General features: G+C 41.7%; 1 protein-coding gene across 6 annotated transcripts in view; it reads left to right on the top strand.

The window, feature by feature from the left end:
* Positions 1 to 17,574, top strand: part of FAM135A (family with sequence similarity 135 member A) — a 151,261-nt gene that overhangs the window by 42,053 nt on the left and 91,634 nt on the right. For all 6 annotated transcript variants that reach the window (XM_034766221.1, XM_034766223.1, XM_034766219.1 and 3 more), the window contains one exon: positions 13,980 to 14,059. In XM_034766221.1, coding sequence (XP_034622112.1) covers positions 13,980 to 14,059 — 80 coding nt within the window. The remainder of the gene's footprint in view (positions 1 to 13,979; positions 14,060 to 17,574) is intronic.

The following is a 17,574-nucleotide window of genomic DNA, read 5'->3' as shown; positions in this document are numbered from 1 at the left end:
TGCCCTATGCAGCTGTGTACTGCTCCAGCAGCCAGCCCGATCCCACAGCCGGCTGAGCCGCCCAGGAAAGGTGCCCCCACCCCAGCTCCGCCTCTTCCCCATGGCTCCTGCCCCCACTCGACCCCAGCCCTGCCCCCACTCCACCCTTTCTGCAAAATCCCCACCCTTGCTCTGCCCCCATCCCGCCTCTTCCCGCCCCCACTCCACCCCTTCCCCTGAGCAACGTCCCAGGGGACTGCAACATCCCAGGGGTCGGGTGCTGCACGCCCTGCACTCACCAGGCGGCAGGAAGTGGAGCGACCCAACCCACTCTGCTCCGCCAGCTCGTGGTGGGGGGCAGTTCCCCCCTGCCTCCAAAGCCTGCTTCTGTGCCCCCGCGGAGGCCTGGGGCTAGTCCCCCCACCCCACGTGGGGGCTGCGTAGGACACCAAAATATCTACAGATGGCCCTGAACATACCTGACATTGGTCGCAGAACAGCTCAGGGTGACATGCTGTAGTCATTGAACTCCAACTATACTCAAATGTGTCATCTGGAATCTGAGAATAGTTGTTGGCCATGTTGCCACTTCGTATCTGTAGCAAGGGAGTTTTATACTTTAGGGGAATGTGGCTTGCAAAGTACTTTTAAAAGGGGCTCTAACTATTTCTGAAAGATAAATAACACATTACACCTCCATTCTACATAGATATCTATGAATGGTTGTTGGGCATGTTGCTATGAAAGTGGGATAGAGGTTTTTCACTGTTTGGAAACTCCTCTAGAGTAGCATAGTTAATTTAAAAGACCTCAGTGGTTTGAGCGTTGGCCTGCTAAACCCAGGGTTGTGAGTTCAATCCTTGAGGGAGCCACTTAGGGATCTGGGGCAAAATCAGTACTTGGTCCTGCTAGTGAATGCAGGGGGCTGGACTCGATGACCTTTCAAGGTCCCTTCCAGTTCTAGGAGATAGGATATCTCCATAAATTTTTTAATTTATTTTGAACAATTGCTGTATACCATAATGCAGTGTATGGTGCCTTAATGGACATTTCCCAAACGAAAGTTTCCAAATCAAATATGGGCTGATTCACAGAGAATGAAATAGGTCCGCACTGTATTGAGATAGGGAAGAGTCTGTGGAAGTCTATCTGACATCACAGACTTGGAATAACTCAGGGTGATAATCATTGAACCCTGGTCATACTCATTGACTATGAATTTGAGTCCTGCTCTTGGTTGGCATTTGAGAATGATTGCTAGGCATAAATGTTATATTTTTAGGTTGGGCACAAGTAGTGCAGCTTTTTCAGCTATTGATATTACATTTTTTGTGTGATGTCTTAACATGGGTCATGCAAAGTTTACTGAAGATAGTGATCCCTACCTGGAAATCAGTTCATGCCCTGAATTCCTTGTGCAGTTTCTCCCTCCCCCTCCCACAATACTTAGGGTATGTATATACTAGAGCAGAAAAGTGTAAATTCCTGCTTGAAGAGACAGTGTCGCGTTAGCTATGATTTGAGCTAGTGCACTGAAAACCACATGTAGCCGCAGCAGCACAAACTTCAGGATGGGCTAGCTGCCCTTTGCCTTGGGTTTTGGATGGGATTGTACTTGAGGAGGCTAGTAATTGGGTGGCTCTGAGAGACATGCTGTAGTAATTAAACCTGTATTACAGCCATGCACTGTGCATTTGAGCTCTACCCTTGGCAGCAGAGAATGTGTGTTAGACATATTTCGTGTTCTCTGACTGCAGGGGCTCCTCTCGGAATTTTTGCCCTGAGATGAAAATTTCTGGTTTAAGAGTGATATTCTAGAGTGCTCTAAAATCCACATGCAGACTTTATTTTACTTTAGAAGTCAAGAAATAAGCATAACTAAATAAAGGGAAGATGAAAGCAGTTAAGTTAATATAATCATCCTGGGCAACTGGAACTGAGGAAAGCAAGTCACAGGGACATTTAGTCAAGGGATTTTGCTAAGGTAAAACTTGGGTTTAGGTTAGGTGTAGCAGACTGGAGAAGCCTATATGGCCTATGCTCAAACACTGAGGGCTTGGCTACACTTGCAAGTTAGAGCACATTAAATCAGCCCCAGGTGCCCTAACTCCCGAAGTGTCCACACTAGCAAGGCACATAGAGCGCCTGGACTCTGCAGCTTGAGCGCCCCTGGTAATCCACCTCCATGAGAAGCATAAAGCTTGCTGCACCCTGGCTGAAATGCCCAGGTGTCAGTGTGGATGATGTCTTACATTACTGCGCTGTGATTGGCCTCCGGAAATGTCCCATAATCCCCTGAAGTCAAGTGGCCACTCTGGTCATTGTTTTGAACTTGGTTGCAGGCATGCGAGTATCCCCTTTCAAAGCTCTGTTTCTGACAGCCAGCATATTTATCTGCTCCGGGACACAAAGCAAACCATTACTGTGGAATGCTGCTGCTGCCCAGGCAGGCGTTTGTGCATGTGTGTGTGTGAGAGAGATGGGGGGTGGAGGGCTGATGTCAGGGTTTCCCCCTACTGCTGTTTAAACTTACAAGACAGCATGCTGACACACACTGTGCCCCCCCAAAACACACTGTCTCTCCCCCCACATACACACAACACACTCCCTGTCACACTCCACCCCCCTCCCCCATTTGAAAAGCATGCTGCAGCCACTTGCACACTGGGATAGCTACCACAATGCACTGCTTTCTGTGGCGTTAAAGAGCTGCTAAATGTGACCACGCCACTGTGTCTGCAGCTGACAGTGTAAACACACGGCAGCGCTTTCTCTGCTGCTGTCTCCGAAGGCTGGTTTAACTCCCAGCGCTCTACATCTGCAAGTGTAGCCATGCCCTGAGTCTACTGAATGTAAATGTTAAAGAGAAGGTTAAGGGGTGACTTGATTACAGACTATAAGTACTGTGATATAGCATGGCCAGAGGGCAGCAGGAGAGGGATAGGTGGGAGATATGTGAGCCCCAGGATGAGGAGAGCCTTATTCCCTGTAGAGGGAAGAGAGGCTGCTACAGATTAATTAGAGCACCTGAAACCAATTAGAGCACCTGAAGCCAGTCACCTGCTAAAACCCCCCTGCTTCAATCAGACAGTTGGAGGAGTTGAAGCAGAGTGGTTTGGTGTTGGATCAGAGAGCAGTTTGGAGGAAAGCAGTTTGAAAGAGTTGAAGCAGAGTGATTTGTTGTAGGAGTGGAAAGCAGTTGGGAGGAGAGCAGTTTGGAGAAGTGCTGTGGCGGGCCAGAAGACCAAGACCCTAGGTAAAGGGAAACCCGGCTTGTGCAGATCAGAGGGACTCTATAGGCACAAGGGGTTGGGAGAAACGTGGCCCAAGCAGAGAGAGGGCAGGAAACCCCACAAGCTGAAGGGCCGGAGAGGGAAGTAGCCCAGGGGAAGGAATCACTAGTTCAAGTGGTTCGCTGCTATCCTTAGGGCCCCTGGGGGCTGGGACCCGGAGTAGAGGGCGGGCCCGGGTACCTCCCTCTCCACTCCCCTTCTTTGGGACACTAGTGGGACAGTTGATACCCCAGTTCAGGTGTGAGAAACGGCGCCCTGAACCCCCACAAGAGGAGAAAGTGCGGGACCCCTCATAATAGTGCCAGCAGTTTGCCACAGTACCTACATGAGGAACAAATACTTGATAATGGACTCTTCAGTCTAACAGAGAGCGGTACAACATAATCCAAAAGCTGAAAGTAAAAGCGACACGAATTCAGACTGGAAATAAGATTTAAATTTTTAACTGTGAGAGTAATTAACCATTGACACAATTTACCAAGGTTTGTGGTGGATTCTCCATCACTGGCAATTTTAGACCAAGATTGAATGTTTTTTTCAAAGATATGCTCTAGGAATTATTTTGGGGACGTTCTGTGACCTGTGCTATACAGGAGGAAAGACTACATGATCACAGTGGTTATTTCTGGCCTTGGAATCTGTGAACCCCTTCACTCTGCCCACAGGATTCTTTCTGAGACATTGACTTCATTTACCCCTCAGTAATCCCCAGAGGCCATTGTCATGTATGCCACCAGACTGTTGACAATTCATATAACAAGAGCTCCTTGCACTGCTATTGACAAAATCTACAGAACTCAGTGCTGAAATGAGGGATACATGATCCTCCAAAGTATACATGCACCTCTTGTCATATCATAGTAACAGTTTTGCCAGCAGGTTCCAACACCATGCTTGTAATCTTAATCTCATTTTAACTCAGACTGCTCTCTAGGTCCTCAGGCTATGTCTAAATCTTGTTGATTCTTTCTTTCTGAGTAACATCTCAAAGATGCTGCCTTTTATGTTAATCTATGCAACTAAAACTCTTGTCCATGCTCTCATCACTTCATGTCTCTCATACAGCAATATCTTTTTTGCTGGCCTTGACAAATGCAATCTTTCCCCATTTGCATCCATTCAGAGGGCTGCTGCAATGATCATTTCCCTATCCTGACTCTGTTACCATGTCACCCCTCTCCCTTTATTCTTCCACTGACTCCCCCTTCTCCATGGCATCAAACATACGCTATTTACCTTCACTTTGAAGGCCCTTCTCAGCCTATCTCAACCCTACTTATCTCTCATTCACAATCAAGATGTCGACTTTTGCCTTTGATTGGCCTATGATGTTGGCTTCCATCACCCACTTGTTAAATCACCTTTGTGCTTCCTCTGATGTTACCCCTAATCCATGTGGGGAGATCCCTGTGAATATCTGCAAAATCAGCTAATTATTCACCTTCAAAACTCTCTCCTTTTCTGTGGTGCCTAAAAAATTGACAATGGTTAGGCTGTTGATGTTCTGAGCAATATTTTTCATTGTTTCTTTGTATTGGCTATCTGTTTGTGTCCATCTGTTGTCTCTTCTCTTACGCTTAGATTGTAAACTCTCTGGGGCAGGCGGTTGTTCGTTCCCTGTTTGTATAGGGCCTAGCAGAGTGGGGTCCTTTGTCCATTACTAGAGTCACTGGCACTACAGCAATACACGTAATTAATGTAATAACTAATCCCTCCACCATTTATTATAACTGTACCTCATATAATGAAGACAGTTGGTGTGCACATAGATATTGGAATTCAAATCTTTAGAACTCAACACATTCTCTTAGAATTTCCTCATGACTACTTATTATAGCATTCTGTGATGGGGTATACAAACCCCACACTGGGTTAGAAAGGGATAAAGCACAGTATTGGGCTCAGAAACAGGGTTGAAAAGGAAGCAACCCCACACAGGAGGAGGAGGTTGGGGGGAGGGCAGACTTACCCTGAAGGCTCCTGACAAAGGGGTCATAGAAGCCTCCCTGAGAGAATAGGGGTATATGCTGAGCTAAGTTGGGGTTGATGGCTTGGTTTCTTTTTCATGTTCATTTTCTCTTTATCTGGGACCGGGAGCTGAGGAAGCAAGGGTGCAGCTGAGGCTCCCAGATCTATCACTGCCAATAAACCCATATTGGCTAAGAGGGCGTCAAGCAGTGCGCCTAGCCCTGAGTTTCTTGGTACATAGCCTCAGTCTACACTGGTGGCTACCTTGAGTTTGGTACTCAGTTAACAGAAGTCGAAGGAGGCCTCCTTGACTAGGCATAAGTGTGTGGTACCCAAATACCTCATCTTCAGTACTGAATGTACCTTCAAATATGCCCAACACTTGTTGTAGTAAGAGAATTTGGTATAATAAAAAACTGCAGCTCCCTCAGCACTGAGAGCCTGTGAGGGCCCATCCTTCCAGGATTCCTCTTCATTACTAGCTTCACTACCAGGAAGGTTCATGTTATCTAAGGCAGTGGTTCTCAACCTGTGGTCTGCGAAAGACTTAGACTGAAAACTGACTGAACAGAATTCAACTATATTCAATTATATATACAGACAGTAGATTTCCAAAGGGATCCGCACCTCCATTCAAAAATTTTTAGGGGTCCGCAAATGAAAAAAGGTTGAGAACCACTGATCTAAGGACTTTTTGATACCCAAAGAATCAGAATCCCGCCAACTCTTGGGTACCGGGACTGTTTCAAGATGGGACTCCTGTTTGTCTCTGGTACCGACACATTCACTGGTACCATGTATGTCAGAAGTTATGTCTTTAGCCATCCCACAGTCTACTGCCCCTCCCTTGGAGTCTGAGGATGGGAGTTCTTCAGATTCTCAGATTTCTATTCAGGGCTCACCTAGATGTCCTCCTTGGGCTTCTTCTCCTGAGTTTCCCCCAGAGAGTCTGTAAGATCAAAACACTTATGGGCCACCCAACAATCTCTGTGTTCGAGTCAGCGTTGCAGTCCCACATTTTCCCTTTGGGCTACAAATAGGATACTCTCCTCCGGTGCCTACACAACTGGGTAGGGAGAATGAGAGAGGAAAACCACCTTACCACAGGATTTTTCCCATCAATCTCCTTAATATGAGGAGTTGTTTGAGGAGCAAGAAAGAAGAACAGATGAGGAAGCAGTATCAACTAATATATCTTCCTCTTCGCTTTATGGGGCAGTGATGTTGCTGCCGCCTCCTTCCTATACAGATGACTTCAGGCAGTTTCAGGACCTCATGAAGAGAGGAAGTAAAGGAGCGTAAGCTGTTTCACCTACTCCATACTGCTGCTTCAGGTCAAATAACTCTACCATATGAAGCTTTTCTTCAACTGGCTAAAACAGTATGGCAAATCCCAGTGGCAGTACCTCTTAACGTGTAAAAGGGCAGGCAAGAAATATTATGTGCCTGAAAAAGGGTCAGAATATTTATTTATTTACTTGCACATGCAACACTGAATTAATTGGTGGTATATACTGATAAGTACCATAACAACAACATTGTGAGTCCACCTTTCATGACAGAGACCAGAAATGTCTAGACTTAGTTGGCCTCACTGCTATATAGAGTGGTGAATTATCAAATTCTCATTGCCAAATACAATTACATTCAGTATAGTAAGTTCACACTTTTTATTGAACATCTGCTTCAGGAACAAAGAGAGCAATTCCAGACAATTATTACAGAGGATCAGCTTATTGCTAAGGCATCATTGCAAACTTCGTTGGATGCAGAGGGTATTGCATCCCACCCACCCAGTGGCAACAGAAACAGTGATGCGGCATACATCCTGTTTGCAATGTTCTGGAATCCCCAAAGAACTGCAGAATATTGTCAGAGATCTCCTGTTTGATGGAACAAAGCAGTTCAATGACACTGCAGATGAATCTCTTCATTCTTTAAAAGATTCAAGGGTAATGCTTTGCTCACTCAGGATTTACACTCCTGCAAATAAAAGAAAATACAGTATAAAATACAGTAGTTCAGGTAGTCTGGATATCTTGTCCTGTTCCATTTCCAACTTATCATAGATCATATGACCCACCTTGAAAGGGGCCTATGTTTCAGAAAAAGTGACTTTCAACCTCTGTGATTACAGTAACACAATTTTCATCATTGTCCAAATGTCCACTGTGATATGTTGGTCAAGAGTTGTGAATCACTCTGTAACCTCTGCCAACCTTCCCTTCTACTAAATGGGAAATAATCATCAAGTGACTGTTTTTTCTAATGAGCTCCACCAGGGATCCATCCTTGGCCCTATCCTATTTAACATTTTTTCAATTGCCTGGAGAAAATGTAAAATCATTATTGACAGAGTTTGCAGATGACACAAAGGAGGAGTGGTAAATTATGAAAAGCACATGTCACTGATACATAGAGAATTGGATTGCTTGGTATGCTGGGTGCATCCAAACACTATACATTTCAGTATGGCCAATGTAAGGTCAGACATCTAGGACAAAGAACGTAGGCCATACTTGTATGATAATGGGCTCTTCAATCAAGCAGAGAAAGGTGTAACATGACCCAGTAGCTGGAAGTTGAAGCTAGACAAATTCAAACTGGATATGAAGTGCAAATTTTTGTCAGTGGAGGTAATTGATCATTGGAACAGGTTACGAAGAGTCATGGTGGGTTCTCCATCACTGGACATTTTAAAATCCAGATAGGATGTTTTTCTAAAATATATGCTCCTGTTAAACCAAAGCTATTGGATTTTGAAGCAGGAAATAATTCAAGGGCATAAGGTAGACCAAATGAACATGTGTTCCCTTCTGGTCTTATAACCTATGAATCTAAGAAAGAATGGTGACTTACCTGATAGTAATTATGGCTTTTCAAGATGTCATCAGTGTGAATCTCACAACCCATTCTCTGTCCCCTTTTCTGAGTCCTCAGCTACCATGGGCTTTGAATTGTGAGGTTACTGAATGAGGGTCGTGGCTGGTTGTCTCTGTATTCCCAAGCATGAGGAGTGCATGTGTGACCTGATGGTCACAGCTGTTTAAAACAAAAAAAAAAAACAGACTTGTGCACGTGAAGTACATTCACACCTACAATAGGATACACACTGATGTCATCTCGAGGAACCACAGTTACCATAAAGTAGAGTGACTGTCCTAAGATGCATTGATCTTTCCTTTCTTAAAAAATGAGTAACTTTCCCTTGATTACATCGTATCGTGTTATCACAAATTGTTTTTGATTTCCATGCAATCTTTAAAATTTTAACTACATCCAACAGCATTTAATATAGTCAGGAAAAAATGTAAATAAGCAAAATACACAAGTTCTGACATAATAGGTTACTTTTCAGTAACCTGGCTTATTCATCAAAAAAAATCTATTATGTTAATCTTTAATTATCCATACAATTTTTAGACCCTAAAGGTCACCTACAAAGTTTTATCTATTATTTTTATTTATTTATTTTCTGTTTGAGATGTTGTGTACGTCTTGTGGTAGATAGGAGGTAAATTCATGCACATATTTGCATCTGATTTATAAAGAAATGTAAGGGTACCTAGTTTAACTGGTGAACTGTGCCAGACAAGTAATAGGTCCTTGCCTTGCAATATTGTAATCTAGAGGCACAAGCAGGTGCAATACAGTAGAGTACTTAAACAGAACATCATAATTTAAATGCTTAATAGAGTGGGCCATTGTTAGAAATTCTTTTGAAAATAGACCTGGAAGGAGCTTGGCATAAATTAGTTGGGAAGTTGAACCAAGCATACAGAGAGAAGGCACAAAGTCAGGAAAGATAGGAGAGGGCGAAAGAGGCAAAGGGGAGTGGTCAGGAGTGACGCTTGGGTGGAGCAAAGAGAGTGGGTGTGAGAGATAAAGGCAACAAAATACTTTGTGAGTGAGGAGGGTATAATTTTCTTTAGTCTGGCAAATAATGTAACATTTCTTTTAGAGTTTCTAGGTTATGCATATATCTCAGTGACTGGAATACCTTTTCACATTGTAGCTCTTTGTCTGCAGCTAGATCCTTAATATTCACAGTACTGCATTTTCAAATCAGTAAGGCAGTGTATTGGTAAATAGAGTGTGTGTGTTTACAGTTTTGGTAAATAGAGTGTGTGTGTTTGTGTGTGTGTGTGTGTGCGCACGCACGCGGATGTTCACATCACTGTAGTTAAGTCATTACTTACTTCAAAAATCAGGGGATGAGATTTTAATTTATTGTTTACATACTTTGCCCTGAGCTGAACCCCTACAGGATTTTGATATTAGGATTAGAAGGTAAACGTTTTATGTATTAAAAACTACTTAAAGTATAAAAATCTGTACTGAGTATCATGAGGCCACCTGTCTTCAAAACAAACAAACAACCCTTTTCCCTCTTCAGCTAACCTAAATTGAACTACATAGTGCAGGTAATGGTATGTGGAGTTTTCCTGAATTGGAAGTGAGTAATGGGAGGAAAAATAAAGATGATGCAATGTATTTTTCATTTAATCAATTTAACTGTTAAATGAATACATCCCTCAATCTATGGATACATTTATCATAAAATAATTTAGAACTTGGATTGTAAACATTATTGTCATTAAGTGGTATCATTAAGGTGAATTAAATTATTTCATGCAAAAAAAGTATTAAAGATTTCAGAAATCTCTCTTTCCCCTTTAAAACATACCTTTTCCAAATTCCGTTTTCTTTTCAGTACTCTTTCTGCTTTTTGCTTGCCTCTGGCCAAAGGGACTAATTAAGGTTTCAATTCAGCAAACCATCCCTATGCAGCAAAGTTCTTAAAGTTAAGTATGTTCTTAAAGTGCTTTGCTGAACTGCGACCTATGGTCCTGAACCTGCATTGAAAACTGTGCAGATGCAAGGATCTGCGCACATGATTCTCAGTGTGTGTTAGAGAATCAGTTTTCTAGGTAAAGATTCAAATGGGATGAACTCTGAGTAAGGTGGCTGACATCTTTCCAAACCGTAAAACTAAATATTTATTCTATAGAGTACACACATTTTTCATGCTACTTCAAAAACCTAAATTTCTTAAACAGTGCACTACTCTGCTGAAAATCTGAGGTGGACTACCAGCAAGAGTTTGAAAACTACCAGTTGTGTTGAACCACAGTTTGAGAGCAGCTGTTTTAGAATTAAATAAATAGTAGACTTAAACAAATGCTAAGAAGGGCATATACTCTAGGTGCTTTTGACATAATTGATAAATATATCACAAATAATACCTTCAGTGCAGCAGTACAATTTCCTATAACCCACCAAAGGTGAGACAGGGAAGTTAAAAGTTTGTATCAGTGTCACCGTCAGCAATTTCCTACCTTTCTAATTCCCCCCAGTTTTAAATGGGGTAAGGAGATGCTTTCCCCTAGAATCATAGAATATTAGGGTTGGAAGAGACCTCAGGAGGTCATCTAGTCCAACCCCCTGCTCAAAGCAGGACCAGCACCAATTAAATCATCCCAGCCAGGGCTTTGTCAAGCTGGGCCTTAAAAACCTCTAAGGTTGGAGATTCCACCACCTCCCTAGGTAACCCATTCCAGTGCTTCACCACCCTCCTAGTGAAATAATGTTTCCTAATATCCAACCTAAACCTCCCCCACTGCAACTTGAGACCATTGCTTCTTGTTCTGTCATCTGCCACCACTGAGAACAGCCTAGCTCCATCCTCTTTGGAACCCCCCTTCAGGTAGTTGAAGGCTGCTATCAAATCCACCCTCACACTTGTCTTATGCAGACTAAATAAGCCCAGTTCCCTCAGCCTCTCCTCATAAGTCATGTGCCCCAGCCCCCTAATCATTTTTGTTGCCCTCCGCTGGACTCTCTCCAGTTTGTCCCATCCCTTCTGTAGCGGTGGGACCAAAACTGGACACAATATCCAGGTGTGGCCTCACCACTGCCGAATAGAGGGGAATAATCACTTCCCTCGATCTGCTGGCAATGCTCCCACTAATACAGCCCAATATGCCGTTGGCCTTCTTGGCAACAAGGGCATTCTGCTGACTCATATCCAGCTTCTCGTCCACTGTAATCCCCAGGTCCTTTTCTGCTGAACTTCTGCTTAGCCAGTCGGTCCCCAGCTTGTAGCGGTGCATGGGATTCTTCTTTCCTAAGTGCAGGACTCTGCACTTGTCTTTGTTGAACTTGATCAGATTTCTTTTGGCCCAATCCTCCAATTTGTCTAGGTCACTCTGGACCCTATCCCTACCCTCCAGCGTATCTACCTCTTCCCCCCAGCTTAGTGTCATCTGCGAACTTGCTGAGGGTGCAATTCATCCCATCATCCAAATCATTAATAAAGATGTTGGAACAAAACCGACCCTTGGGGCACTCCATGTGATACTGGCTGCCAACTAGACATCGAGCTATTGAACACTACCCTTTGAGCCCGACAATCTAGCCAGCTTTCTGTCCACCTTATAGTCCATTCATCCAATTCATACTACTTTAATTTGCTGGCAAGAATACTGTGGGAGACCGTATCAAAAGTTTTGCTAAAGTCAAGATATATCACATCCACTGGTTTTCCCCATGTCCACAGAGCCAATTATCTCATCATAGAAGGCAATCAAGTTGGTCAGGCATGACTTGCCCTTGATGAATCCATGTTGACTGTTCCTGATCACCTTCATAGTCTAGTTATTTTGGACCAAGGAGTGGAGCAAATTCCAAAGTAATATTTAGAATAACATGTCAAGATCTAGGTGGTAATTAGAAAAATGCTATATTTGGATCCAGAAATTATTACATACATTTGACTATATTGTATGTTTAAGATAATGGCCTTTGATGAGGCCATCATAGGGTTCACAATAGTATGCCACCTCGACTTGGTTTAACTGAAATCAGTATTACCTATTGCAAAGTCATAGCTGATCCAGTGATGAGAAATAAGTTCCTGTATTACAATGCGTCCCAATTGGATTTCTGTTGTGAAGAGTTCTCCTTTAGTTAAATAATCTCCTCAGTTCCTTACAGTAATAGAACAAGATGTTGGATATCTAATTTAAATATTTTATATGTATTTTTTATGTAGTTAATGAAAAATTATCATTCTTAACTCATGCTTGACAGGTGATGAGTCATTTCTTTGAGTATTTTATTTTTATACCTATTTTTTCTACAGCTTCATTGCAGGTTTTTGAAAAATCGCAAAGCTTGTAAATGTAATATGGGTGCTGTTTTATCACATTTTAAAATGGTGATATTCTAGATCGTGTAAATTGTTCAGGGTAGAGATGTTCTTCCTTTTATCTCTTGTACAAGTATTGAACACATTATCAACATTTAGTTATTAACAATGTCTTCCAATATCTCACTATTTTTGTCACACAGTCTTGGCCAAACTGAAGTTTTCTTTTAACTTATTTTTGTGTCAGGGTTAAAATTTAGAATTGATTTTAGTTGCCTACTTCTTTCTTATGTTACGGTAGCATTGAGAGGCTGTGTCTGTAACTGGAGCCTTGTTGTGTTCAGTTTTGGTCACAGTATTTCAGAAGAGATGTAGTAGAAATAGAGGAGGATGGGTGACTTAAATGAGTCACAGGAGATTGACATGATTGTGACTGCTTCATTTAGAGAAGAGATGAATAAAGGAATATGACTGATGCATACAATAATGAATGGAATATAAATGATAAATCATTCACTGCTAATTATCCTTTATCATAATATGAGAATGTGGGGACAGTCTGTGAAATTGAAAGGAAGCTAACTTAAAAATGATACAGATAAATTCTTTACACAATGAATGGTTAACTTGTGGAACTCATTCCCACAAAATGTTAGTGAGACTGATCTTAGTGGGATTCAAAAAGAGGATTAGACATTGATATGGATGATCAGAAATTCTCCATTACGTTAGATGAGAATTAGATGAGATTTTTTTTTAATTAGAAAGGACCAATTTTTGTGCCTCTGAGATTCTATGAAGAAGCTTCTGCTATGGGCATGTTATTCCTTAATTGTCCCCTGTAGAGCTTCTTGCACCTTCCTGAGAAGCACCTCGTCCTAGAGATGGGATACTAAACTAGACAGAGTACTAGGTTGAATGCAGTGTGGCAATTCCCAAGTTAAGAGCTATATAAAAATAGAGGTAGACACAGTCCTTGTCCTAAAGAGATTATAATCTGATAATGAGCTGGTTTAAATGTAAAACCTTTCAGGCTAGTCTTTCCATGATGATGAAAATTGGGAACAGACAGAACAAAGATCATGTAGTATACTTTTAGATTCTTATGTCATGATGATGTGATCAGTAGGAGTTCAGTAGATTAAAAGCAATATTGAAGATACATTTTCTTGAGCTATTTTGACCCAAAACCAAATCAGTATCAATAAGGAACTAGAACGGGATGGAGGGACTAATAAAATAGGGAAGAGAGAACCAGAAGATGAAATAAAGATGGAAATGAATTGTATAATTTAGGCTTCAGAATGTATTTGAGTTTTCTACCTATCTTTATAGTTAATGATAGGTAATCATGTGGATAATAAAAGAAAGTTACAATTGTAACCTCACATTTTAAGGTTTGAAATTCTCTCTCTCTCTCTCTCTCTCCTCCCTCCTCACCACTTTTAAAAGTGTGAAACTTAAAGAAGGTCATGAAAGGAAAATATGTATTTTGTATTAGAATTTTTGTGTGTCTGTATATTGGTAAATATATGAGAGTGACTGTTTATTTCATAGTTTGCAAATGATTTTTTGGTCTCTTTCTTTAGTTTTTACCAGATTCGTGCATCTATGAAAATTCCTCCAAGAGTTCCGCACAAATTAGAAGCCAGCTTGTTACCTGTGACAGGTAAGTACAGGAATTTTTATAGTGAATGTAGTCTAGTTTGACTACATTAATTAAGAGGACACCTCCAGGATTTTTAGGTGCAGAGTCTGACTTGCTATAATTATTATAAGCTAAACACCAGCAATGCTTCACATTCCTCATTTCATAATTTAAAAAAAAATCTGTAATAGTAACTGAGAATAAAAAGTCTCTTTTTGTGCTGACCTATGTAAATCATCTGCCTTGTTCATCTTCACAGAACTATTCATTGAAGCTGACTGTACACTCTATTATTGGAAATGATACGGGAGAAACAAATAAAACAGCTTGACTTTCAGATTTTGTGTTGAGTTTGCAGGGTTGCCAAGTAGAAAGACATCTTTTTGCTTTTAAAGTGAGCAAATTTAATGTAGACTCACTGAGAGACCTCAATCACCATGACTTTATTAAAAGTAACTAGTAGCCTCTCACACATGAAAGGGAAAATGTTCTGATATACTTATGGGATTAGAATTTTAGTCCATTTGTTTGAATAATTATCATTGCCTTTATATAATGCTATATATATTATATTATTCTGATGAAAAAGAATTTATTGCCCCTGGTGTAAACCTTGAAAGTCAAGAGTACAACATAGCTCTGAAGTGGGGAAGGAGAATCAGGGTAGCCCTACTGACATAGCTTTTAACGATACCATCTAAATAACTGTTTCCTAAAGTCTCCCTCCCCACACCCAATCCCAGTCTCTTTTTCCAGTCAGTCTGTCTCCCCTCCTCCATCTCCTTGTCCAATCTGTGTTGCCCAGTCTCCTTGCAAAACAAGTCCCAGCCTTCCTCCCCTGCAACCCTACTCCCAGTCCCAGCCTCTTTGTCCAGCCAGTTCCAGTCTTCTCCCCAACCTAGCTCCCAGTGCCAGTTTCCCACTCCCTCCCCAAGAGCTTTTAGTCCCAGTCTCTCCACCCACCCAACCCCAGGCTCCCTGACCCAATCTAATACCTTTCTCCTCCTCACCCCACACCCCCAGTCCAGCTCTTGTCAGCTGAATCAGGCAGCAATCCTCCTCCATGCTTGCTTGGGTGTAAGCAAGGGATCACTGAGAGCTTAGGGGAGACAGGCTTCCTGCTTTCAGTTCTGGTGCTCTGATCCAGCCCAGCCTGTCGCCTATAGCTGCGGTTTCAGAGAAGGGCTGGCTCAGCCCTGGGCTGATGGACTCTTCAGGGAAGTTTGTTTTGAAGCTCTAGCTACTCTCTACTGAGCATGTACAAACTGCAGTTTTTCCACACACTTGGCCAAATCTGGGTGGATTTCCATAGGAATGGCAAAAGGCACATCGCTGACATACACACATACACTCTCACACAAAAAAGCTTCCCCTCCCCAACTGAACCTGGCCAAATTTCAGATCATCATGTGGGTGCTGAATCTTCTCTCAGAAAAGGTTGCCTGAATTTAATATGAGCAAAACAATGTATTTTCTTTAACCTCATTCTTGCGAATAGGTGAACCATTATTGCTGAAATTTCCCAAAACAGGTCAGCCTGAGGCTGACAATCAGCATGTAAAATTTCAGCCCAAATGGTTAAAGTTGGGCGAAGTTATAAGCAATTGTAAATAGGTTTTGCAATAGGAAGTATGAGGCAACCCTACTAGGTGGTGTTACCTCTCCTGCTTATAATTATAAAGGGGCACTATTCATAGATTTTAAACTCGGGGGATTATTGTGATCATCTAGTTTGACCTCCTGCATAAAACAAGCCTGAGGATTTTCTTCAATTAATTCCTGCTTTAAGTTCAGTAGCTTTGGTTTAACTAGAACATATCTTTTAGAAAAAATATCGAATCTTGATTAAAAAATTTCTGCTGATGAAGAATCCACCACAACCGTTGGTAAATTTTTCCAATGATTAATTACTCCCACTGTTAAAAATTTACACCTTATTTCTACCTGAATTTGTTTAACTTCAACTTCAAACCATTGGATCGCATTATACTTTTCTCTGCTACAATGAAAATCCCTCTTATATCAAATTTCTATTCCGAAAATAGATTCTTATGGGGTGATTTGATCACAAGAGTATAAAAGTCTCTTTGTTGAGCTAAATAGATTGAGCTCTCTGAGTCTTTCACTGTAAGGCAGGTTCTCTAATCTTTTAATCATTCTCATGGCTCTTCTCTGAACCGTCTCCAATTTATCACCATCCTTCATGAATTTTGGACACAATATTCCAGTAGCAATTACACTAGTGCTGAAGACAGAGGTACTACTAGAGAGGAATCTCCCTATTCCTACTCGAGCTTCCCTTGTACATTCAAGGATTGCATTAGCCTTTTTGGCCACAGCATCGCGCTGGGAGCTCATGTTCTATTGATTATCCTCATAACCCCAAGAGTTGCTGCTTCCCATGGTAGACTCCCCTATACTGTAACTGTATCCTATGTTCTTTGTTCCTAAATGTCTGACCTTCTATTTGGCTGTATTGAAATGCATATTGTTTGCTTGTGCCCGTCTTACATAGCGATCCAGATCACTCTGTATCAGTGACTTGTTCTCTTCATTATTTGCCATTCCCCCAATCTTTGTGTCATGTGCAAACTTTATATTTTCTTCCAGATTATTGATAAAAATGTTAAATAGTGTAGTACCAAGAACACAACCCTTAGAACCCCACTTAGAAACACAGCTGTTTATTGATGATGCCCCATCTACAATTAGATTTAGAGACCTATCAGTTAGCAATCCATTTAATGTGTGCCATGTTGAATTCCTAACATAAGTTTGCTTAATACTTCCCATTTTAAGACCCCCTTTTCAGTTGCTTATAACTTGGTCAAATTTTAACTGTTTGAGCAGATATTTTCCATGTAGGATATCTGCCTCAGACTGAAATTTTGATGCTGTTGTTGTTGAAAGTTTGAACTACAACAGTGAAGCTGTTTTTGAGCCCTAGGCTCTAAGGCTGGAAGGGGCAATCGTGATCATCTAGCCTGACCTTCTGCATATTGCAGGCCGCAAAACCTCACCCACCCCTCCTATAATAGACACAGAACTTCTGGCTGTGTCACTGAAGTTCTCATATAATGATTTAAGAGTTACAAGTTACAGAGAATCCACCATTTACTCTAGTTTAAACCTGTAAGTGACCCGTGCTGCAGAGGAAGGCAAAAAAAACCCAGGGTCTCTGTCAATCTGACCTGGGGGAAAATTCCTACCCAACCCCAAATATGGCTATCAGTTGGAACCTGAGCATGTGAGCAAGACCCAGTAGCCAGACAACTGGAAAAGAATTCTCTGTAGTAACTCAGAGACTTCCCCATCTAGTGCCCCATCTCCGAACATTGGTTTTTTTTGCTACTAGCAGTCATAGATAAGCTGCATGCCATTGTAGGCATCTCATCATACCATGCACTCCATAAATTTATCACGCTCAGTCTTGAAGCCAGTTAGGTTTTTTGCCCCCACTTCTCCCCTTGGAAGGCTATTCCAGAACTTCTCTCCTCTGATAGTTAGAAACCTTCATCTAATTTCAAGCCTAAACT

This window comes from Trachemys scripta, chromosome 3 (assembly GCF_013100865.1).
Source record: "Trachemys scripta elegans isolate TJP31775 chromosome 3, CAS_Tse_1.0, whole genome shotgun sequence".
In the NCBI taxonomy this organism is placed as follows: Eukaryota; Metazoa; Chordata; order Testudines; family Emydidae; genus Trachemys; species Trachemys scripta.
Note: the sequence above shows the minus strand (reverse complement) of the source record. Positions and strands in the feature narration are given on the sequence as shown.